A 26,346-nucleotide genomic window follows, 5' to 3' on the forward strand; every position below is an offset into this window, starting at 1 on the left:
TTGCCCCCTGTGATTAATTGATGTTCACACTGTCTTGCGAATTATACAAACGAACACCAAGTGGCCACTAGGTATTGCACTACCATCCTCTTTTAAATGTGCTCAGAATTGCACGCCTGCCGCCTTTTCTGAAGGAACAGTGCCACCCATCACCCGGTTTTCCCAAGTTATTACAGTGAGCATCGCAAGTAGAGTGAACTTTCCCACTCCTGCTCCATCCAGCAGGGCTCTAGTTGAAGTTTTGATCTATTCTGGCAGTTCATCTCTCCGGCCTTTATGCGGCGTCTCCTTAATCCCTCCTGCCCTTAAAGCTACCAAGTCCTGGACTTTCCTAGCGACGGGAGGCTTTGTGCACTTTGCAAAAAAAAAAGAGAGCAAGCCGATGCCGCTTCCCTCTGGGGGTTACTGGGAGCGGGCGGGTCCGGGGCTGCCTCCGCTGTCCTCCGAAGCGAAGGTTCCCCCGTTCCATCTTGGCTGTTTTGTCAGCAGCGAAGCTTCCTTTTGTGGCTTCGAAAAGCTCGACTTTGGCTCCTCGGCCGGCAATCCGTTACAGGTTTTGCGAGCGGCCAGCGGCTGTTCGCTTCCAGCTTCAGCCGTGCTGAGTTGAAAGCGTCCAAGGCCTGGCAGCTCCTCCTTTGTGAGGGGGGAGGGGAAGGGAGCTCCGCTCCGCGCCAGATTCCACTCCGGGTTTGGCAGGTTGCCGCGGCGCTGGGTAAAATGGCAGTGCTGAGCCTCGTGTCGGAGTGAGCAGGACTCGGCGGAGGAGAGTCGGAAGCCGCTGCCACTCGGCTCGCCTCGGTCTCGCCTCTCGGCCCGGCTCCGCGCAAGGGGCTCCGTCCGGCGTCTCCTCGCCCGCTGTGCCCCCCTTCCCTTTCTCCTCTCCCCCACCGGGAGCCCCGTCCTGCTCCCCTCCCCCTTTCCTCCTCCTCCTCCTCCTCTCCCCTTTCTTCGCCGGCTGCAACTGAGCGAGGAGGCACCGAGGGGCCAGGCCCCTCGCACCCGCGTCCAGCCCGCCGGAGCTCGCTGCGCCGGGGGAGGAATGAGACCCCGTTGTCCCGCGGAGCCCGCCGCCGCTTGAGCGGAGAGGACGAGGAGGAGGAGGAGGAGGAGAAGAGCGGTGAGGCCTTGTGCCGGCCGGCCGGCCAGGCGGGGAGTAGGTCGGGCGGGGGGGGGGCTGGCTGGCTGGGGAGGGGGGATCATGGCCGCTCAGGTAGCCCCCGCCGCCGCCGCCGCTGCCAGCACCTTGGGTGCCCCGGCTCCGTCCGAGCTGAAGAAAGCGGAGGCGCAGCAGCGGGATTGTTCATCGGAGGAGGCGGGGGGCGAGGCGGCGGAGCGCGGCGGCGAGAAGCAGTCGGAAAGTGAAGGTCCCCCGGGAAAAGAACTGCAGGACGGGGCCGAGAGCAATGGCGGGGGCGCCGGGGCCGAGCCCGACCTGAAGAGCCCCAACGGGAACCCGGGCCCTAGGCCCGTCGCCACCCTGAACAATAACCTCCCGGAGCCGCCCGGTAGTGGTAGCGGCGGCGGCGGTAGCAACAGCAGCGACGGGGTGGGGACGCCGCCGCAGCAGCAACAGCAGCAACCGCCGCCCCCGACTCATCCGGCCGCCTTACCCCCGCCAGCCTACGGGTTCGGGCAACCCTACGGTCGAGGCGCCCAGGCGGCTGCGGCCGTCGTCGCGGCCGCTGCTTTCCACCAACATGGCGGACAACAAAGCCCTGGCATGGCAGCGCTGCAGAGCGGGGGCCTGGAGCAGCCGTACTCGGGGCCCGTGGGGCCCCCCCAGGGGCCGCCCCCTCCCCAGAACTCCCATGGCGTCGGCAGCGCGGAGCACGGCTTCCCCAACCACCAGTACAACAACTACTACCCCGCCGCCGGGCGCAGCGCCGGCGCCTACCCGCCTACCCCTCAGGCCTACGCCCTGAGCTCCCCCCGGGGAAACGCTCAAAGCCCCGCTCAAGCCGGGGTGAAACCTCCGGCGTCGGTTTTCCAGCAGCAGAGGTTCGGGGCCATGGGGCCCTCGGCCGGCGGCGCAGGAAGCGGCAGCGTTGGGGGCCCTACCCAGCAACCCACGTCGACCCCCACCCTCAACCAGCTGCTCACTTCCCCTAGCTCGACCAGGGGCTATCAAGGATACCCCGGGGCCGATTACGGGAGCGGCCCCCAGGACGGCGGAGCGACGACCAAGGCCCCGGCCGCACCGGACATTGCTTCTCAGTACAGTGGGGGCACCGGCCAGGGCTGGGCGGCAGCCGGCCCGGGAAGCCAACAAAGGAGCCACCACGCGCCCATGAGCCCCGGGAGCACCAGCGCCGCCGGGGGACAGTCGCTCGCCAGGAGCCAACAGGTAAACTCGGGTGCGGGGGGGTGGAAAGGGGTGCCGGGGCGCCCCTGCGCCTTCGGCTTGGGGGGGCGGCTGGAGATGGCCGAGAGCGAAAGCAGGAGGGGAGCTTGCCGCTCTGCGGGGCTGGGGGCCGCTTCCGTGGGTCCGGGCTCGTCTGGGTTTTCCCAGGCCCACATCGCTAGCGAGCTGCCATTGTCTGCCTCTCTTTCCTCTGTCTCTAAAATGGCTGCCTCTCTGCCTTCCCTTCCTCCCTTCTCCAGCCTTAGTGGCAGGTCTTTCTGAGGGGACCCTTCCGTTTGGTTGTTCCCTTTCCTTGCTGCGAGCCTGTCGGGGGGTCCTGGGGGTGGGGGGAGGTAAGGCTGGCCGCCACCACCTCTGGGGAGGGTGGGGTGGGGTGGCAAAAAATAGCTCCCTGTTGCTGCCTGGGGAAAAAAGAGGGTGTGCGGAGCGGCTTGGGGATGGCGAAGTCCGTGGGGCTCTGCTCTCCCCCGTCTCCCTCTTCCCACCTTAGGGGTGGGTCGGCCTGAGCGGCCAGCGAGGTGCCAGGGGGTAAGAAGAGGGCAAGGGACCTCCTTGGACACTCTTCTCTTGTCCAGGCTGGCCGGGGCCATTTTCTGGATAACCGTTTTAGATCGCCAGGTGCCTTCAGCTTTTGCCTGGCAGTGCTGGTAAACAGTTCAGTGATTGGAGTAGTAAGTGCAGATTGCTTTGGTTTGGGATTTGAATTATGGAGGTAAAATCCTTCTGTCAAAGCCAGGAGACAGTTGGTCTTAGGTTGACATCCTATCTGTGATCTGATTGGCTCCCCATCTCCTGCTCTTGGCCATTTATAATTGCCTCTGATGTAATGGTACAACAATCCTGATGAGCTCATAAACTTTTACACTCTGCTTTTCCTACCAGCCATAATCCAGCGCATCCCTGCCACTTTTGACTTTTTAATTTTTATTGTTATTATTATTATTCGGATTCCACAGCTGAAATTGGCTGTGACCTTGAGGAGGTTCAGCAGGAGCAGAGCCACGGACCGGCTGCCCTTAGATGCATTGTGCCTGAAACAAAAGAGGCAGAGGTGCATTTATGTGCTAACACGAATTTATTTTTCTGGTTAAGCCTGAAGTCGATTCTGTGGACACAATACTGTTGTGCGGTGTAATTTTCCTCCTGTCAAACAAATTCATTTATTTTGTTTCTGTGACTCCTGGAGAATAAGTGATTCTTTTCAAGTTTGATACAGCTCCTGTTTCCAACAGGACGTGACCTTTTTCATCTTGCATCACTAACTGGCTGCACAAACAGAAATACAATAATTATAATTCATTATTTTCAAAATTGATGTTGTTTAAACAGTCCATTTTATTTTACAAGGCAAATAAATAAAATTATTTTCTTGAAAGAGAAAGTTGAATCTCTGCTTTATATAGGGACATTTAATAAAAAGCATGTTATGTGTAATAACAGAAATTGAGGGAATGATAGTTCAGTTTACCTTATAACCGCAATTTGTAGTTTTATTTTTAAAATGTAGGTAATATACACTTACTTATTATGTTCATCCGGTATTTGGTATATGTTAGTCTATTAAAAGGTAAATATATTTTATTTATCTGCTGAGTTCTTACTACTTTAGATCTTTCATCAGTTTTGTAATACTTTTAATTTGGTTGTTTTGCATTAGGAGCAAAAAGAGATTGACATTAACTTCTTAAACTTTATTTCTTAAAAATGCATGTAATTTATTATTAAAAATTCTCTACTTAAATACGCGTTTTATGCAATGTTGCCAGCATACTTGCTGCTGTAGTATAATAATCTGTTTAAATGGGTTTACAATTCTAGGAAGATGGTAGACAAACAAGAGGAGAATAGGACAAATAAAAAGAAGCTGTTCCCCTAATTCTTCTGAGGTAGAACTATAATGTTGTTGTTTTTTTTCAAAATTTGATTCAACTTGGAGCATATTGTAACAATTCTGTGTATTTAGGTGCCCAGATTTCTTAAAGCTGCTAATACGCTGAAAATCAGGTATGCTTATCAGAGAGCTATAATTGGTCTTGGTAACCTGAAATACCTGGGTAATGTATGTTTGCATTACACTTCACACTTGTAAAGATGCTCACCATACAGCAGGTGTTAACTTAAAAATTGAAGATGCTTTCCATATTGGTTCGCATATGTTTTTCCTGCAAAAACCGATCACTCTTTAGCATTTTTGCATTTCATTAATAAGCCGAGACTAATTATCTTATTGAAAGGTTTTATGACAATTAGGAGTAAGTGTATGCAAATTATACTAGGTTATGTACATATGAAAAATACTTCCTTTAGGGATAATGGAACTCCATAAAATACTACATTATTTATTTTTCACATTTCTCTCTTGGCCATTTCTAAGAGGGACATACTTAAGATGATATGTAAATAAAAATGATTTTTGAATCATTTTTTAACGAAACAGGAGGAGGGATTGGAGTATGCTTCAGACCACACATTCCCCCATTCCTTCAAGATTTGAAAAATATAGATGAGAGTAACATTTTTAAAATTATATTTATTTGTAAAGCTTAACTTTTATTTATCTTACATAGTCCTAGGTTGAAGTGATAAATGACTGGGATGTTTAGAAAGGAATGCTAGTCACAAAAGAAGAAATGAAATAGATTAATTCCTGTTTTCAAATAGCATAGCATTGCATAATTTGGTTCCTATTGTTAGATCTGATCTAGAGACTTAGAAGAATGTCTAATTAACTTGGCAATATTTGTGGTTACTCATTAGTTTATCTGTCATGCTAAAAAAAAACAAGATCACTATCTTTATGTGCAGTTATTATAGAACAGGGGTGTTAAACTGCCGGCCCGTAGGCCGGACCTGTCATGAGGAAACCACGCCCACCCCATTGCCGGCAATGGAGAAAAAGCTCCAATACGTGATGTCGCGAATTTGACAGGTCAGCTATAGAAGCATTACACAGTTTACTGACCGTCGTGTGGTCACTCTAAAAACATAATACAAAAAAATTAATTCACAAACATGTTAATAAGGTACTCTGGTTTTGGCTTAACATGTTATGTGTATTTAACACTTGTGATGTATAATTTGTGGTTGATAGTTTAGCAGAATTCACGAATCCAATCTGGTGACTAGGTCTGTTTTTCACATTTATTTGTAAAGAGGTTGGTTCTTGATTTAGTAAAAGTAGCAATTGTGATTTATAACCTGGTGAATGGCTTAGGCCAGGGGTCTTCAAACTTGGCCCTTTTATGACTTGTGGAATTCAACTCCCAGAATTCCTCAGCCAGGCACGCTGGCTAAGGAATTCTGGGAGTTGAAGTCCACAAGTCATAAAAGGGCCAAGTTTGAAGACCCCTGGCTTAGGCTTTAGTTTATTCTCAAAACATGATGGCTCAATGCAGTGTCTGAACCTAGTCTATGAATGCTTACCTACTCTTACATGCAGAATTGATATCACACACCCTTATATTTCTTGGTTGGAAGTATCAACATCAACAACTATAACAGATCTTTGGCCCTGATGTATAAGACCAAATTTAGAATCCAGAAATTTAGAGTTCTTGATCAGTTCTAGTATAGTTTTCACTGCAATTGTAAGGCATCTAGAAAAAACAATATCAGAATGACTAATACAAACAGTTCTGTAGTAGATCATATCTCATAACTTTTTAAATAGCATTTCATAAACAATGTACAAAACTGGCTGCTATTTAGAATTTATTTAAAATGGTGCTTTAATAAAACATGCATTTTAGACTCAATACTTGCTCTGTATTATTAGTGTTGAGGCTAAAGTTAATAAGAGAAATATGGAAATGTTTAAAAGTGAATCAAATGAAATTGGTACTATGTGCCTATATTACTAGCAAGCACTGATGCTTTAGAATAAGAAATTATGTCTGAAATGATAATAGGATTTTATTGAGTTTTTTAATCCTTATTTTTATTAAATTGGTATTTGGTTACATAGGCTGCAAGAAGGGTAATAACTTTGGTAGAAATTTTGTGTTGAAAGTTAGAAGATTCTCAGAATTGGTTGGTCTGCATTGATAGGTATTTGGCTTTTGACTAATAAACAATCTAAACAAATCAAATAACCACATACCCTGTTTCCCTGAAAGTAAGGCCTACCATGAAAATAAGCCCTGGTTTGATTTTTGGGGGTGGGCCTAATATAAGCCCTACCCCAAAAATAAGCTTAGTTTTGAGGCGAGGCACACACCTAAAAATCAAGCTAGGGTGGGGGTGCGGAGTTGCCCCATGTGCCCCACACCCACTCACCTTGCAGCCAGGCCTCTCCTTGCTGGCCCACTTCTTCTGTGGTGTCTTCTGCATCCAGGCCTGCATTTCTCAGTACAGGCCTTTCTGGAAGGCCACTGGAGCTGAGAACCGAGCTATGGATTGAATCCATAGCTCGTTACTCGGCTACACCTGACTACAAAATGCAGTCCGGAATGCAGCTGCAGAATGCAGCTGCTCCTTTGATCAGAAGAAGTGGGCCAGCTAGGTGGGGCTGTTGGTGCTAGAGTTAAGTATAAAAGACACCCCCTGAAAATAAGACCTGGTGCCTCTTTTGGAGACCAAAAAAAAAAAAAGACCGGGTCTTATTTTTGGGGAAACACGGGTATTATAGATCATAGTCTCATTTGGGTACTATTAAGCCTTATGATTCAAAGCCATGTGATCAAAATGTTACTGTGTTTCACTGGAAAAATGGTTTGCTTAATTTTAGGAATAATTTTATATACTACATATCTTCACAAAGATTGAAGAGGGTAAACTATGGTACAAGCGCTGGTGACTCCTTGCTGCTTTTGAGAAAATTTCAGGTTGGTGTCTGGAAAAACCTCAGACCAGAATTGCACCTGTGCTGAAATATTGTTGGGGATTATCTTGAAAGCTGTGTATGGCTTGCATTTGGACTTCCTGAATGAACATTGTGCCCTGCGCACGCCTGCCAATATCCACTCATTGAGATCATTTGAGGAAGTTTGCTGTGACTTGAGAACAAACCTTCTCTATTGCTAGCTCAGTTCTTTGGAATGCCTGCTTTGCTGAGAAGCATGAAAACACACCATCTAAACAAGTTTGTAATTACTGATATTCTTTTAAGTATTGCTTTAAATTGTTTTTAATATCTTAGATTTTAATTTTGATTTTAAATGGAAATTGCCAAGAGACCTTGGTGTATTTACTAAATATCTGGGTCAGGAAAATTATATGAGATTCTGAATGCTAGAACAAGGCTTTTAGAAACCTCATATCATTGAAAATCTTGTTGATTAAAATATACAAACTGAATACAGGGCTATATACGGACCCCAAAAATCTGGGATGTAATATTCTGTGACCTTTAAAAGCTGGCAGCCTGATTTAGTTTTTACTGTGCCAAAATAGGTGACTAAGGAGTAATAATTTATATTTAACTTCCCCTTAATTTTGAAAATGAAAAAAAAAATTTTTTTGTCCTAACTCCATCCACTTTATTAAGTGTGTCCTTTTCTGAACATGCCTGGAAAGTGTTGGATATTCCTGCCATAGACCATTCCTCTTATATAGGAAAAGGTCTTTACTAATAGTATGTTGAAAAAAATATGCTTGTCGAATTTCCATGGGTGGTAGGTGACTTTGATTCTGTACAGTGCTAGAGACAAATTACCAGTACAGAAGAGGACAATTTAATTGTGTCTATAACTATGTGAAAATAATGTAAATTTGGAAAGTTGCATTAAATGCATACTTCATTCACATATAACCTTATAATTTTCATTGACATTCTTATACTCAGTTCTAGATTCAAGGCATTGTATGATTAATTTTGATGTAGACTAATATATGAAATTAGCTAATGTGATTTTTAAATTTTAAACAAATGGGTAACTCATTTTTTTCAGTCAAAAGCTGCAATTTTCATAATTTCCTGGTGCTGTGTTGTGGATGGGGCTGAAAGAAACCATAGCTGTAGCCAGAGCCCAAAGTATTTTTTGAGTAGCCTATTTTCCTATAGCTAAAGCTAGGGAGAGAACATTTGTCAGAGATGTGAACTGACCTCTTAATGTTTTCCCCACATGTTTAGCATTCTATGTGAACCAGGTCACTGTGGTTGAACAGGTTCAGTTAAAGCCGATTGGCTTAGTGATATGTATGGATCCAGGCAGCATTTTGTTTTAGTTTTTAATGTAATTCAAGTTATTATGCAGAGAAATGGAAATGTACATTACAAATGAAATCATGATTTGAACAAATGCCATTTTATAGACCTGTATTAGAGGAGCTTTCAAAACTGGAAAAAAAACCACTATTTGACATTGATTTATATGAGCTATATTACTGTCATATCTGAATTCTCAAATAAGAGTTTGAGCAGTTGTGCTTCACTTCAAACTGCTGTGCTATGAAGGTAGGAGCCAGTTTAGGGAGCTCAGTACTTGAATGATAGACTGGAATCTTAAGCCATGGAAACAGTTCTTATCTGTGGTTAGAAAAGTACAGTTTGGCATGATTTCTAATCATCACAGTGATTATTCTGAGTTCATTAGAAAAATTGAAATCTATTTCTTCCAAATTGATTTAAAACAGTGGTTCTCAACCTGTGGATCGGGACCCCATTTTTTCCCCCCCTTTCCTTAGCTGTGCTACTCCCTTTTATTCTATTGGCTTTTGAAAGCCAATAGAATAGACTCTCTTGAATAGAGTCTAATTCTATTGGCTTTCAAAAGCCAATAGGAATTGTCCAGGCTGTCTCTGCCCTGCTGAGCCCGCCAAAAGTCCCATTCTGCAAACGGTGCTGCACCAGTTGAGTAGCCCTCGACTTACGACCGGTTGAGTAGTCCTCGACTTGCGACCGGTTGGCGGTCGCGGCATTAAAAAGGTTGAGAACCACTGATTTAAAAGATTGTAGAAATTGGCATTCATGCAGGAATATTTTTCTTTAAAAAAATAGGGCTGCTTTTTAAATTTCCTTTTTGTTCCATGTTCATGTTAAACTAGGGGTGTCAAACTCGCAATGTCACGTGACGTGTCGCGACGTATCACAACTGTTTTGCCATTGCCGGCAATGGGGTGGGCGTGGTTCTCCTGGAATTAAATCTTAAAAATAACACGCTATATATTAAAACATAGTGTATATGCATTGTCTTGTACATGCTGATTTTTTTCCCCCTAGTGCGGGCTGTTCTCTTCCGTGTGTTAATTTATATAGAAAGTCGTATCGTAATATTATGTCAAGGCTCTTGATTGAGTTATGTACCGAGGAGCCAATGGGATTATTGCTTTATGAACCATTTCTGGTCTGACTCTCCTGCCAATTTTCTAAGCTAATCAGTCTCCACTGTCATTTCATCTTTTTTTTTTTAAGCTTAATGTCAATGGTAATGTTATAATAGTTCATTCACAAATTATGACTTGTGCTGAGAGATCTCCCTGACATCAGAAGTCCTTACATTTGTTGGAGAAAAGAAGAAATCCCTTTTTGTATTTTTAAACCAGTTGAATTCAAATTACAACACGAGGTTTCTTTTACTTGTAGAGCACAGCAACCTTAAGGACTTGAAGTTGTCATGTTTCACAGTTGCCTGCCCATCAGAAACGAGGCATTTTGCAAAATAATTTAATAATTGTAAACATAAAGAATAAGGAAGCAGGTAAACTAATTTTAGTTACCCCTACAGATTAGTATTTTTGCTTTTGCTGGAACAGAACCTTTACCAGTTCTTCTTTCATAATTCTTTATATTTGGTTGAAAGTTCAGAAGTGTTAACTGCATTTAGATATTCATTCTAAATTTTAATGTTGCAGAAAATAGCCATTGTGGCTATTAATTAGGAAACTGATGCTGAATTTTGTGATCTCAACCAAATGCCTTGAAGAAGTCATTGTCTCTTTTATCAATCATTAGATGATGCATATGTTATCCCGTAAAAACTGAATTATATACTATCAGATTTAACTATAATTTTTCTTTATTCATGATTCAAGCCAGAATCTGTTGTCACTGGTGCAGGCAAGATGACCTTAAAAAGAGGAAGAAAGCCTGTGACATTCTTTTCAACCCTATCTGGGATTAAGCAGGAGAAAATACAACGTGTACTGGATTAATACTTTGCTCAAGATTTGTGTTAGAATTGGAATGGAAACAGAGTGTCACTTATTTTCAAAACAAGAAATTCATATCAAACCTTTAAGATAAGATTGTTGCATACTGACACGTGGAGGAAACCACTTTATAAAACACTCAACTATTTGCAAGATGAATAAGTAGCATTTCCTGGTGGGTGTAAGGGAGTTTTCTATAAACTGGAAGATAATTTTTTTTTAAGTCAGTTAAAGTCTTTTTTTTTTTTTTTTAAAGGATAAAATATATGCTTTTAGGCTCTATCCCCACCAAATAAATTTCACTGGTTTTAAACTTCATTCTGATTTGTGGGAATGAAATGAACTCTTATAAGGTTAGTTTTTAAAATTCATTATAACAGCAAGTTCAAGAATAGACTGTTGCTACATTCAGTCTGATCTGTATCCCCATGTACATGTTTGAATTCTGAAAGGTGCAGTTACAGCAGACATGTCAAACACAAGGCCCGGGGGCTGGATGCGGCCCGCAAAGTGGTTTCATGTGGCCCGCGAAGCCATCCTGGAAACAGTGAGGGAACGGCCCCCGCTGCCTTGACCCTGGTCCAGGGTTCCAGGAGCCAATGTACAATTTTATGGTGGTCATCTTGGCACTTGCCCTGGTGGGCCATGCCTTGGCACTTGCCCTGGTCCCACCCCCTTCTGCCAGAGACCCTCAGACCTGTCCCACTCCTGCCCAGGCCCCCACAAGCACCCTTGATGCGAATGATATAGAATTGGCCACGCCCACCCAGTAGGCCACACCCACTCCATCCATGCCCACCCAGTAGGCTGCATCCACTCTGGCCACACCCACTCGCCCCCCCCGGCAACCGCAATACTGATGCGGCTCTCAGTGAAATTGAGTTTGATACCCCTGAGTTACAGGTAGTCCTCAGTGTAAGATCACAATTGAGTCCAAAATTTCTGTTGCTGAATGAGACAATTAAGTGAGTTTTGCTCCATTTTACGGCTTTTCTCGATACAGTTGTTAAGTGAGTTCCTGCAGTTATTAAGTTAATAACACGGTTGTTAATTGAATCTGGCTTTCCCACTGACTTCGCTTGTTAGAAGATTGCAAAAGGTGGTCACAGGATCCTCAGACACTCCAACCATCATAAATATGAGTCAGTTGCCAGGTGTCAGAATTTTGATCAGGTGATCAGGATGTTGCAGTGGTCATAAGTATGAAAAACGGTCATAAGTCACCTTTTTCAGTGCCATTGTAACTTTGAACGGTCATAAAGCAAACTGCTCTAAGTTGAGGACTATCTGTATTTAAGACTCTTTTATAGATCCACCAGTTTGAATGAGATTCTAGGCATTTTGCAGATAGGTATGTATTTAATATATGTGGTGTATTCCGCTAAATACACTGTTTAAGTTTTGATGAGTGATGATCTTGGGCTAAATGCTGATGTTACATGTTTTGGAAGGTATTTAAATTTTGTCTTTCTGTTTTTGCTTTCTGACCCAATACCGCCCAATCACTATTTTATTCCACTTTTCTGTATTAATTATAAGAAAATGTGATTGTCGAGTTCCACACTGACTCAATCTGTATTAGAAACTCATTAATGATAATTGGCTTTTCCCAGGAAGAGCGAAAAAACTCAGGTTTATTTTATATAATAGATTGGTCAAAGATATGTGTAAACCTATTGTCTTTACTTAAAAGATGTTTCCTGTCTTCTAGTGCAATTCACAAAAATGTCATGTAAATAAGAACCTGTCAAATTGTAATTAAAAATAGAAAAGCAGCGGTAAGCAGCAATAGAAACCAATAATATATAACTTCAGAAGAACCAGTACTGCCATATTGTCCTAACTATTTAACTAACATGGAAAAAATAACTTCCTAAATAAAATGAGTATTAGTTAGACCAGGAATTCTCAACCCCCGGTCCGTGGACCAGTACTGGGCCGCGGCATGCCAGCAACCAGGCCATACAAACCCATCCTCAGGATGCAGGTAATATTCAAAACCACACCCCCTCGGGTCTGCGGAAAAACCTCTCTCCACGGAACCAGTCCCTGGTGCCCAAAAGGTTGGGGACCTCTGAATTAGACTACTTCAGGGCCAGATGACAGTTAGGTACTCACTAGGCCTTATAATTCATAAGGCTGCTTTTCAGCTCTTCAAGAGTTAGGCACTTGTAAAATGCTCTTCATTAATAAGCTCAATACATGAGTAAAATCATGTAGATATACAGGGTTTTTTTTTTTTTTTTTTTTTTGACATCTGGATCCGGGTCATGTGATGGTTAAGATCCATGTACTGCATTGTTCCTAAATATGCACTGGAAGCTTCAGTAGCTTCTTTGTTCCTTGTGGCTTGTTCCATGAGGCTAGTTCTAATTAATAGCTTAATCAGTGTTTTTCAACCTTGGCGACTTGAAGATGAGCCGAGGTGGCGCAGCAGTTAGAGTGCAGTACTGCAGGCCACTTTAGCTGACTGTGTTCAGCAGATCAGCGGTTCAAATCTCACCGGCTCAAGGTTGACTCAGCCTTCCATCCTTCCGAGGTAGGTAAAATGAGGACCCAGATTGTTGGGGGCAATGTAAATATATATATATACCTTGCTTACTGGTGTACACCGCTTAGAAAGTGCTTGCACTTAAAGCGGTATATAAGTCTCATAAATAAATAAATAAATAAATAAAAAATAAATAAATATGGGTGGACTTCAACTCCCAGAATTCCTTAGTCAGTACCAGCCAGAATTTAAATACAGTTTTCCAAAGAACCCAACTTTCTCTAAAATATATAGTACACTGATTTAGTTCGCATGTAATAGTAGTTTGGTACTCTTTATAGGTAGATCTATCAAAAAGGGAAAAAGATGCTTTGTGGCACCAGTGATGTACAGCTGTAAAACAATAACAATAAAACGAAACAGCCAATCTAAACTCTGAGTCTGCTAAAAGGAAGTGCAATCCCATTCAGAACAGGATGAATGTGATATTTTTAATTTCCTTGTCTCCTGAAAACTTGTAGCTGTTAAGAGGAAAGCCAAGGCACACTAGGTATTAAGATACACATACTGCATTCTGCAAGGAATTTAATAATTGTTATTGTAAATACATGTATTTACTGTTCTGAAATTTTTGAATTTCAAGAATGAGTCTTTACATGGCTAAAAATGCACCAAATACAACAGGAAGTATGACAAGTTTGGGGAAACTTGGCGGTTTTCAGAAGTGAGAAAATAAATCTCTGTGCTACGTAAAACTCTCTGAATAGCTCAATGAACATGTTTAGTTGCCACATGTTTGGTAGCTAAAAACCAAAAATCAAGTTTTAAGGGTATAAACTATTCTGGAAGAAAACAAAGCTGAGAGAAACTGTAATAGGAGTACTTTAGTATTTGTTGCAGGTCCACTTATATTACCCAAATACAGTGCTATGAGTCTTCTGATAAATTAAAAATATTAAAATGTACAAATTGTGTTACTAAACAAGTGGCAATCATAAATAACAACCGAGGGTGATTAGGTTGTTGGCTGTTGCTTGAATTATTTGAATGTATGGAGATAGGGTTGTATCTTTCTTACTCCTTGTTTCTCTAGAGCAGCAAAGCAACTGATTAATGGCTTTAAATTCTGATAATTGAAATTGCTGCTATATAGGAGAGGGAATCTAAAACTTTTCAGCAGGTTTTAAATGCATCTTTTCCCCTGTAAACATATTCTTTTCAAACCAATGTAGCTCTTTCAGCACTCCATAGAGTTAACTTTAAACATCAGACTGAATAAAATTGTTATTTGGGTCTTTTTGTCAGTGAAGGCTTTTTCTCTGCCTTGCTTCTTTGGCATAGCCCATCTATATAAGGGAAACTGGAAATTCAGATGCTTGACTTTTCCAGTGTGATAAAAGGAGTCTGTGCAATTGCTGAGGAAGAAGCTCAGTCTTTGATTCCTAGCCTTATGCTTAGCTACAAGGTTATTATTCCTCCTCTGTGGAGCACTCCTTTCTTTCTTTATGCTCTCTGTGTTTAAAGTAATAGTGCCCAAACTTGCCTTGGGAGGCACACCGAGGGAGGAAAACGAACCAACAGGGCTGGAACAGGAAGAACTGCTTCTCTGGGGATTAATATATTGCTTGCTGCAAAAAGGTATAAGTGATCTGCCCATGTGATATAATTAGGCATGGTTGGAGAAGGATTCATATTTCCCTGTGCACCTGGGCTTGCAGGTCTTGGTATTGCTCAGCAATTTTGCAATGCAACTTCAGCAGCAAATCACTTTGCTAGAACAGTACAATTTTTTTTTTAAAAAAATCTGGCCTTTCAGAAAGAGATTTGTCAATACAGTTAACCTACTTAGTATCCCAATTTCCTTGAGTTTTAATCATTGAATGATTTTTGTTCGGTTTGTTTGTTTTAGTAGTGTACCTGTTTCCTGTCTCTTGAATTTGCTGGGCAATCTGGCAATAATCCCAAGAGTCGAATCTAACTCTAACAATGGTTTCATTGCAGATTGTCTCTGTACCTTGCTGGTGATTTTTGTCTAGAAAGTCTAGAGCAAAGGAAGGGGATAGTGGGTGGTGAATACTGTTCTGTACAACTACTAAGGTGCACAAGGGCTAACGATGAAAAATGAAGCATTGCATTCTTTTTATGCAGTGAAAGTAGATTTTAGATTTTAAACTTCCTGTTTACTTCTATTGGATAGATTTTTTTAAAAAATCAGAACCTTTTATCTGAGAAGAATAAGCATGTTTTGTTGTATACTGTTTTTTTTTTCTTTACAACTGCGTTTCAGTGTCATGTTGCATTAAGATACCATTCATGAATTTGAATTTGAGGCTCAGTACACACACCCCACTTTAACATTACCCTTCAGTAAAGCTGTCGGCCTGAAAGCAAATCCCATTTGAATTCATTATGACTGAAGCAATGAATTGAGACACAGACGTCCCAAGTGTCCCAGAAACCAGGTGCTACAAGGGTTCAGGGCAGATCAGTGTTTTCCAATGATATAAATTCTTGTTAGTTCAGGCCATAAGCAATTTGTCTATTTAGAAAGAGCAAACACAAATAGTGGTTGGAGATCATAGAGCCAGTAGGAAATGTTGGGAAGAGACAGGCTGGCATTCTCCAATGAGCCCGTAATAAGTAATGACATAGTTCAGTGATAATGTTATAATGAGAGTCACTTGTGGTTTCTTGGTTTAACGTAAGCTATTCATCCATGATGGCCTAGTGCAGTGGTTCTCAACCTGTGGGTCGGGACCCCATTTGGGGTCGAACGACCATTTCACGGGGGTCACCAAACAAGGCTGTCCGCCATTTTTTTCCCCTTTTCTTTGGCCATGCCCCTGGCATCCGGTGATGTATAAGTGGTTGGGGGTCACCACAACATGGGGAACTGTATTATGGGGTCGCGGCATTAGAAAGGTTGAGATGAAATGAGCCGAGGTGGCGGAGCAGTTAGAGTGCAGTACTGCAGGCCACTTTAGCTGACTGTGTTCAGCAGGTCAGCGGTTCAGATCTCACCGGCTCAAGGTTGACTCAGCCTTCCATCCTTCCGAGGTAGGTAAAATGAGGACCCAGATTGTTGGGGGCATATGTAAATATATATATATATATACACACACACATTGCTTACTGGTGTACACCACTTAGAGAGTGCTCACACTTAAAGCGGTATATAAGTCTCATAAATAAATAAATAAATAAATAAACCACTGGCCTAGTGGCTGGCTCAGGAATGCTGGGAGTTGAAGTCCACGAGTCATAAAAGAGCCAAGGTTGCCTACCCCTGGCCTAGTGTTACGTGTGAATCAGGCCACCAAGACTTGCTCAGCAACCTCTGGTTAGAAATCTTGGTTTAGTATTACACATAAATGTCAATAATTAATTTCAATATCCATTGCATAGCACATGATAAACAAAGCCTATAAAAAGCTGTATGGGTTGTTTAAATATTCCAATGACCCAGCTATATATTTTCCCATCAAATTCTATTCCCTCCTCTGTCTCAGTTCCTGACTTTCATGCTTGGCTCAACTAGCATGCTTTGTTCTTATAATTAAGATGTTTAAATGATGAAAACGAGAGAACAGAAAAACAATGAACTAGAATGTATAAAATGTTAAAAGAAAATTGTTACTGACATTAAAGATGTCTTGCTGAGGCTTGCTGAGCTAATTTATTTGTTAGATTTATAACCTGCTTTTCATTTGGAAACCTAAGAAGGTATACTGCTTCCTACCAGTAGAGCCCAAAGGAAGTGTATGGAGGGAGTGATCAACTCAGTCACAAGAGAGCTTTGCTGAGGGTGGACTAGTACCTGGGTCTTGTCTTGCTAGTGCTCAGCACTTCTACACTACACAGTCTTGGGGATGCTCAACACTTCTACACTACACAGTCTTGGGGATGCTCAACACTTCTACACTACACAGTCTTGGGGATGCTCAACACTTCTACACTACACAGTCTTGGGGATGCTCAACACTTCTACACTACACAGTCTTGGGGATGCTCAACACTTCTACACTACACAGTCTTGGGGATGCTCAACACTTCTACACTACACAGTCTTGGGGATGCTCAACACTTCTACACTACACAGTCTTGGGGATGCTCAACACTTCTACACTACACAGTCTTGGGGATGCTCAACACTTCTACACTACACAGTCTTGGGGATGCTCAACACTTCTACACTACACAGTCTTGGGGATGCTCAACACTTCTACACTACACAGTCTTGGGGATGCTCAACACTTCTACACTACACAGTCTTGGGGATGCTCAACACTTCTACACTACACAGTCTTGGGGATGCTCAACACTTCTACACTACACAGTCTTGGGGATGCTCAACACTTCTACACTACACAGTCTTGGGGATGCTCAACACTTCTACACTACACAGTCTTGGGGATGCTCAACACTTCTACACTACACAGTCTTGGGGATGCTCAACACTTCCACACTACACAGTCTTGGGGATGCTCAACACTTCTACACTACACAGTCTTGGGGATGCTCAACACTTCTACACTACACAGTCTTGGGGATGCTCAACACTTCTACACTACACAGTCTTGGGGATGTCAAAGAGTAGTGGAAGCTTGGAACCAACTTCCAATGGAGGTAGTGGGTCAGTCATCAGTAACTGAGTTTAAACACGCTTGGGATAAACACATGTCCATCATTTGACAAAAATAAAATAATTTTAAAAAATTAAAATAAAGAAAGGAAAGAAAAGGAAGGAAGGAAAGAAAGAAAAGAAATTCTTCTTCTTCTTGTGCCATATCCCTTATCAGACATTGTTGGCGATCCTGTTGGCAATCCTGTTTTTATCAGCAGCCGCACGAAAAAGTGCTGCTGAGTTTTGTCCAAACCAGTCCCTTAGATTTTGAAGCCACGATATTCTTCTTCTGCCTGGACCTCGTTTGCCTTCCATCTTTCCCTGGAGGATTAAATGGAGTATGCCGTATTCTTCTGGATGTCGCATCACATGTCCAAAATATTCTAACTTTTGTTTTTTAATTGTTTTGATGATTTCCCTTGGCTTTCCCAGACGGCTTATCACCTCCTCATTTTTGATTTTGAAATAAAGAGAGAGAGAGAGAGAGAGAGAGAGAGAGAGAGAGAGAGAGAGAGAGAGAGAGAGAAAGAAAAAACATACTCAAAGGGCAGACTCAATGGACCACTAGGTCTTTTTTTTCCTGTCAGTTTTCTATGTTTCTATACCATTTATTGGCTATGTAAATACCAATTACACTCAGTGGTGAACATAAGAAATGCATTTATTGTGCCCTGATTTGCCATACAGTTCAAATAGTTAAGAAGGTATTACTTAGAGGAATGTACTTACATGGACAACAAAAAAAATAACTATTTTTCAGTTATATTTTGATTTGATTTGATTGATTGATGTAGAACAGGGGTGTCAAACTGCTGGCCTGCAGGCTGGATGTGTCATGGTGAAACGGCGCCCACCCCCACCCCATTGCCGGCAATGGAAAAAAAGTCACAGATATGTTGTGACACATCACATGACATTGTGAGTTTGACACCCCTGGCTAGAATATCTTTTAAAAGATGAGTTTGTGGTAGTCTAAACCTCTCTGGGTAAAAACCTGCCTCACTAAAAGGCTTGAGAATGATCCCGATGCTTATTGGGGCATGGGTCCTGCCCCCCCCCCAATCCTAGAGATTCCCTGAGAAGAGTGGTCCTAAATACACCTGGAAGTGTTGCTGAAGGAATTTATTGCCTCCCTATCAGTCGATCCAGATATATGGTAGAAAGTGCTGGCCATGCAGCAGTCTTCTTTAATACTGATCTCTAAGTTATGTTTCATGCTGATTAAATGTTCTTCCAAATGACTGCAGGACTCTATTCCGAATAGCTGAGAGAAAGAAAACTGGAATGTATTAGCTGGATGTAAATAATTAAACAGGAATACCCAGCAAAGGCTGTCTTTCTCCATAATGGGGTTTTAACTATTGAAAGTAAGTTTCTTTTAAACAATTAATATGGCAAATGTTGTCTCTCTTTGGCTTTTCACTCAGTCAGTGATCATGCCATACTGCACTGAGCAATTGTCCTGGGTAAAATGCTTTATTGTTCCTATCTTGCCCATCCTTGCCTTGGGTCATTTTTTTCACTTTGCAGATCAGATTAGTTGAGTTCATAATTGCTGTGAGATTTGAATGAAAAGTACAGTATGTGAGCGATGCAGGTCTTGGGCGCTTAGTTTACTGGCAAACTTTGGCTGCATGGAGTGTAGAGAACACTTTTTGTTTGATGACTCTCTTTCTGAAAGTGATATATAGTGAGACAACAAATCTGAAGATACTACTATGTTTTTTTCTGCTAGCTCATTTGAAAATGGGGATTGGGAGTCTTCAATCACACCTTCTCTTTCCTCTCCACCAAAAGAAAACTTACCAGGTAGAAGACAAGGATAGAAGCCACAATCTTTCTCTTGTTTTGCTCTCTGCATTTTCATGGTGTGTGTTGAGAAAGGGAAGTCTTTCCTTGCATAGCACAGAAGTCAAACGACCTCCAGTGGAAGAACTGCTCATTTTCTTTCTCCATTTGCAATTGGTGGGGCTTCCCCACTGAGCAGAGATGGAGTGGCAAGGAGAGGAGTTTTTAAATTATTGTGAAAGGTGCTGTGGATGTTTGCAAATTGGAAGCCATTCTCCTCTCCACACTATGGCTTATTTTTCTGCCCACTATAGATGAAGCCTTTATTCATGTTCTCCTTCTGTGGAATACAGCCCATAATTTTAAAAAAGATCACCTCTGATTTAAAAGGAGGTCTTCTCTGCAGTGGCTCCCTATCTTTGAAATATGCTACCAATTAAAAGTAATTAAACTACACCAATCAGGGGCTCCCTTATTTTTTGCAGCACTCTGCTTTCTCATTTATAGTATTTTAAAAAAGGAGGTTTGTTTTAATTGGTATTTTTACCAATTTAATATGGGTATCAAATTTTATTTGATACTTGCTAATCTTTTTATGTTATTCTATCAGTTGCTTTGGAATAGTGTTTTGTATTCAAGAGAAGATGCCTAAGCCTATTTGAGATAAATACAATGAAATATCAATTGAACAGTAATTCTTATTGGGACCAGGTTGGAGATTGATCTGAATCTTGTCTAATCTCCAGATGATTAATAAGACTTGACATGGATTTTTAACACACAAAGGTTTATCAGTAGCATCAACAACATTAACCTAACACAGAGCATGGACCCAGCCAGTAGATTTGCCACTCAGCATGAAAAGTCATGAATTCGGAAGATGGTTCTTTAAGTGGCAGTAGCTAAACAAATCATGGAAGCTTCTTCCATGAATTCACTGTGAAATGGAAATTGGGAATTTTGTTCCACAGGAAATAATTTAGTGCTGAAGCTATGATTTTGTCTTGGCTTCAGATTTCTGGGTTGTTTGGGAAAGACACAACTAGGATTGGGTTTACATTTCACAGTGGAGAACTTATCATTAGTTTATTCAGTTGCTCTCACGGACAGTAGATTAAGTGCTCCTTCACAGTAAATCAGAATTACAGCCTATTGTGATGTGTGAACATGGCGATTTTCTTAACTCTGTTGAGAGTTCATTGTTCAGTTGTTCTGTTTTGTTGCACAAGTTGGAAATGATTACTGTTCTTTGATGTCTGTGATTACAGTTGTAAAAAGTGAACTGATTTCAGAACTGTGTATGTGATATTTAATTCCATGTCAATATAATGTTTACACTACACTTTTTCTTTCATGAGGAAGCCCAAGAAAACAAATACCAGAACATGAAAAGCTATCTAACAAACTGTTATAATGAAATACGATTTAAAATATAATTAAAGCTTCCCTTTTGCTTTTTTGAAATCTGTGATCTGTTGTGAATTCAAAGGATGCATCCTTCTAGATCAGTGATTCTCAACCTTTTTAATGCCGCGACCCCCAACCGATCGTAAGTCGAGGACCACCCAACCGGCCGTAAGTCGAGGACTACCCAACCAGTCGTAAGTCGAGGACTTTCCCTGCCCGGGAGTGCCGCGCATGCGTGGTGCCGCCCCCTGCGCCAGCCGAGGCGTAGCTGGCAAGCGGCAGAGACGGCGCAGGCCAACCACCGGCTGGGCCCCCAGCTGGCCCAGCCCAAGGGAGGTAAGGCACCCGCCGGGCCCCACACGCGCCAGCAACCCTCTCTGCATCCGCCGGCCTCCCACCCCTGGCCCTCTTTTACTTACATTTTTAGTAGTTGCTCAGCAGGGAGGAGTGGAAACTTCCAGACAGCTCGCCTTCATTTGCAGAATGGGACTTTTGGCGGTCTCAGCATGGCAGAGACAGCCTGGACAATTCCTATTGGCTTTTGAAAGCCAATAGAATTAGACTCTATTCAAGAGAGTCTATTCTATTGGCTTTCAAAAGCCAGTAGAATAAAAGGGAGTAGCATAGCTAAGGAAAAGGGGGAAAAAATGGCGGACTGCGTTGTTTGGCGACCCCTGTGAAATGGTCGTTTGACCCCAAATGGAGTCCCGACCCACAGGTTGAGAACCACTGTTCTAGATTTTAGTACTTGTCAGTATCCCTGAAATAATAACCCAGTAACCAGAATAAAAAAAATTGGTCTTATTTCTTCAGAAACACACATCTTTGCAGCAGCTGATACAGTAGCAATTCAGAATTCAATTTAGAAAAAAAAATCATCAAGTTTCCATTTGAAATCCACATTAAAGTTCCTTGGTAATTTTAAGCTTTTTTTTTTTTTTTGCTTTCTACTCCTCCCGACTTGTAATGTTTTTTTTTTTTTATCTCTTATGGCAATAAATATTGTCATTAAATCTGTGTTTCTCAACCTGGGCAGCTTGAAGATGTGTAGACTTCAACTCCCAGAATTCCCCAGCCTGGGGAATCCTGGGAGTTGAAGTCCATACATCTTCAAGCTGCTAGGTTAAGGTTAAGAAACACAGCAATAAAGCAGTTGTACCTTTTTAAGTCCACTATATTGGGAGTTAATAACTCTGATGCAATACCATCCAGAAGACTTGCCTTTTACTGACACTGCCCACTTTCCATTCCCTTTTGCAGATTAACTGACCCAAACTAAGAAGGGATGAGCAGAGTGAGTTCCCACAACAGAATACGGCTCCAGATTCAGCTCTGAATACAATTGTTGAATATTAGTAAGATAGATTCCTTTGTTTTGAGATGGCAAACATGAAATAAAAAAATCTCCCAAGATAAAACTCCCAAAGCCATCTTGTCCATCTTGTGCTCTCTTAGCCATCCCTCAAATGAGAAATACAATCCTCAACCATCAAAAGATGTCTTATCCCATCCTAAAATGTACCAATAATAATAATAATAATAATAATAATAATAATAATAATAATAATAATAATAATAATAATAATAATAATAAAGTTGGAAGGGACTTTGGAGGTCATCTAGTCCAACCCTTTGCCCAAGCAGGAAACCCTGTACTACTTCAGACAAATGGCTGTCCAGTCTCTTCTTAAAAACTTCCAGTGTTGGAGCATTCAGAGCTTCTGGAGGCAGGTTGTTCCACTGGTTAATTGTTCTAAGTGTCAGGAAGTTTCTCCTTGGTTCTAGGTTGCTTCTCTCCTTGATTAGTTTCCATCCGTTGTTTCTTGTCCTGCCTTCAGGCACTTTGGAGAACAGCTTGACTCCCATTCATTTAGTGACCGTTCAAAGTTACAATGCTGCTGAAAAAAGTGACTTGCAGCTAGTCTTTGTACTTACCACTGTTCCAGTATCCCAATAATCATAGGATCAAAATTTGGCTGCTGGGCAACTGCATGTATTTACAATGGTTGCAGTATCCTGGTTTCATGTGATTGCCAGTTGCGATCTTCCCAGTTGGTTTCCAGCAACCAGTCAGTAGAGAAAGTTGGATTTGCTTAAATGACCATGTGATCCACTGAATTCCAGTGCTTTGCTTAATAACCGTAGCAACAAAATTGTAAAATTGGGCACAACTCACTTAGCAAAACAAATTCTGGTCTCAATTGATGTGAGTTGAGGAGGGTCTATGACAATTTGCAGTGTCAACTCACCACAGTCAACTTGCAGGACAATTCGCCACAGCCATCTTGCCACAGGACAACTCGCTGTAGGACAAGAGTTACACTAATATCAACAAAATGGTGGAATAGGATCATTAAAGAAAGGAAGCAAAAGCTGAACCAGAATAAAACGTGAATGGCAAAAATTAAAATAATTTTTATTTATTTTAAACAATTAAATAGAATTGTTAAATTGTACCGCAGTGATTTTGTCCCACAGCGAGTTGGCCGTGCTGAGTTGGCAAGTTGTTCCATTCCCAGTAGAGGACTATCTGTAATGCAGAGGCTAGATACATGCATAAGCCAAAATTTTCTTATTTGTGCCTCAGTGTTGTGTGGATTTAGCCATGATACATGGCAAACTATGATTAAGCAAACCATGGCTCAGCATGAAGAGGAATTAGAGTGGATGAGCGGGGTGAAGTGGAAGGTGTGGAGTGTCAGAACTGAAATATGTCGGTCTTGTCTCTTTCGTACTTGCCACCAATGCATACTATTCAGTCATATTGCTATTACACGATACAGGTAGTCCTCGACTTACAACGTTACAGCAGCATTGAAAAAAGTGACTTACGACCGTTTTTTCACACAACCATTGTGGCATTCCCCATGGTCACATGATCAAAATTCAGACACTAGGCAACTAACTCAGATTTATGACTGTTGCAGTGTCCCGGGATCATGTAATCACCTTTTGCAACCTTCTGACAAGCAAAATCAATGGGGAAGCCAGGTTCACTTAACAACCATGTTACTAACTTAAGAACTGCGATGATTCACTTAACAACTGTGGCAAGAAAGATCATAAAGGGGACAAAACTCAACAAATGTCTCACTTCAGAAAATTTGGGCTCAATTGTGGTCGTAAGTTGAGGACTACTATACAATCCAAAATGTCTGAAAAATCAGTCAGGGAGCTGTGTTCTGTTCTGAAACTATTTTTATAATAACTGTAGTTGGATATACCACCTGGTATTACGGTTTCTTGCTATACTTGTTCTTAAACTGTACCGAAAGTTTTTCAGGAATGCCTGTTCCTCCTTTCCCCATGGCATTGGCTTAATATGAATTTCTGTATCTATTCATCTGCAGCCAGGAATGTCAATTTTTCCCTCTCTTTCTTCCCACCCCCATCAGCGAAACAAATCTGAGTGTTAATAACTTTGCTTTTTATAAGCAGTTCAAATCATCCAACTGACATAAGCTTGAGCTTTTGCTATATCACCCCATATTAGGAAATAGGAAAAAGATGCTAGTTTATCTCCACCTTCCAGTCACTTATTAGGGGATAACCTCCCAAGAATATCATATTCCAAGACAGGGGTCTTCAAACTTGGCCCTTTCATGATTTGTGGACTTCAGCTCCCAGAATTCCTCAGCCAGCGTGCCTGGCTGAGGAATTCTGGGAGTTGAAGTCCACACGTCATAAAAGGGCCAAGTTTGAAGACCCCTGTTCTAAGATTTTAGTGTACTGGACTTAAACCAGCTCTGATTTGGTATTCCTTGTTATACTAACTAACCAACCAGAGATATAATTCTCCTTCACCCCGATGGTTATTAGGGGTTTTATAATAAAGTATCTTTGAGCCACATATGCATAGAGTAAGGACTTTAGTGGGCAATAAGGGTTTAATTTCAAGGCAGTAAAGTCTATGTGGCTTTTTTTTAATTATAAAGCATTTTTATATATAAATAATACATTCTGTTATTCTTACCAATTAGTTGCTAGCTTCTTTCTGGAGTTACTTGCCTGGTTTAGAGGTGAGTTAAGTCTGGACAGGGACAGGATGAAAATTGGGGGGATTCTAAATAGAACCTTAACCAGCAAATGTCCTCTTTATTCTTCTGCAGCATATAGTGGCTTGTCTTTCTGGACTGGCCATCAGCCAGTGGGAGCAATCAGATCTTACATTTAATTACTGAGGAGCTGATCACACAGTCCTGTTATTCATTTGCAGCCAATTCTGAAAGTTGTGCTTTCCCTGCCTTATTTTTAGAGAAGGCTGGAACTAGTTTACATTAAAGCTAATTAATACTTCAGATTCCATTTGAAAGAGCTGCTTTGGGCCGTGCAAGGGCACCGTTGCATCACCTGACTTGTTAAACAGACACATTTTATTTCTGGACTGCCTGATCCTGAAAACAGATGCAGATGCTTTAATGAGTTGCAGGCAGGTGCTGTTTTTGTATTCTCAAGCACCTCTTTCCAATTGAATCTGAAGCACTGCCCAAACCTAGTTGTTAATATACATTCACTGTTGTAGTCTGGTATGGGCTATTCTCTTATTCACAGGTACTGTTGAGATAACGGAGAAAAGAAAAGATTAAGTGGGATTTGCAGTTTAAACATTTGTTCAGAACAGTAATGCCAAAAGGTGGGAAAGGGGACTTCTGTCTAAAGTGATACTTTTAAAGTTTGAGGCAGCTCACATTTGTCCTTATTTCAAAGACCTGGATTTCTAGGTCATGCTACACCATGTTTTGATTCCTCCAATTTTTATTCTGTCTTCTTCCCCTATCCCCCAAACATCTCAATATTTGAGGAAATTGGCAAGCTTTTTCAATTCACAAATATTTAATATTGGCAAAACAAAGTATTTCTATCTGCTTGGTGTTTTGCTGAAATGGAAAAACAGCCACATCCAATGCTGTATCTCAGTTGAGTTCTCTTCCCAAAACTCCCAATTCCCATCATTCTCAATTAGGATGCCCCCCCCCCCAAAAAAACCCCTCAGAACTCCAGTAAAGCAGAAGGCTCAGAAAATGATTTCCTTTTATTTTCTCTCATAAAAGTTGATTTTGACTCTTCTCAGAAGTACTTGTGTCCTCCCCTGCCTCTTACATTTCTTTAATTGTCCTCAGCTCCTCCCTCTTTGCCTCCCCTTGCTTTAGTTCTGTCCTTTTACAATCACTTGTCTGGCTAATCCCACAATTGGCATGCAATGCTCTTGTTTGTCTGTTTCCCCCAGAGATTCTGCTGCACCAGAGCTTGATAGTAAAATTAAGATCTCTCCGATATATATATGACTATTTACTGTCCAAAGAATATGAGATCACTGTAGTTAATCCATAGTGATTGATCCCTTGTTAACGTTGGGGGGGGGGCAGGATTTATTAAAGAGGCCTATTGCTTCAATTCTGTCCAATTGAAAGGGGTGCAATCTTTTTCCGTTCCTAATTCTTAGTAACTTGAAAGGATTTTACTTGTATATTAGGGGATGATTTATATCCCAGGATGAGTGAACTTCCATATGGATATATTTATTTTGATATAGTGATAGAACATTATCACCCAGTTTGGAAAATGTGGGATCCATGTAATGAACAA

At 41.8% G+C, this 26,346-nt stretch overlaps 1 protein-coding gene across 1 annotated transcript in view; it reads left to right on the plus strand.

The window, feature by feature from the left end:
- Window positions 1–1,198: 1,198 nt before the first annotated feature.
- ARID1A (AT-rich interaction domain 1A) overlaps window positions 1,199–26,346 on the plus strand; it is a 92,458-nt gene continuing 67,310 nt past the window's right edge. The window contains exon 1 of the mRNA XM_039334215.1: window positions 1,199–2,344. Coding sequence (XP_039190149.1) covers window positions 1,199–2,344 — 1,146 coding nt within the window. The remainder of the gene's footprint in view (window positions 2,345–26,346) is intronic.

The sequence above is a fragment of the Crotalus tigris genome, unplaced genomic scaffold (genome assembly GCF_016545835.1).
Source record: "Crotalus tigris isolate CLP2741 ecotype Arizona unplaced genomic scaffold, ASM1654583v1 scf7180000017628.32516253702:7417878, whole genome shotgun sequence".
In the NCBI taxonomy this organism is placed as follows: domain Eukaryota; kingdom Metazoa; phylum Chordata; class Lepidosauria; order Squamata; family Viperidae; genus Crotalus; species Crotalus tigris.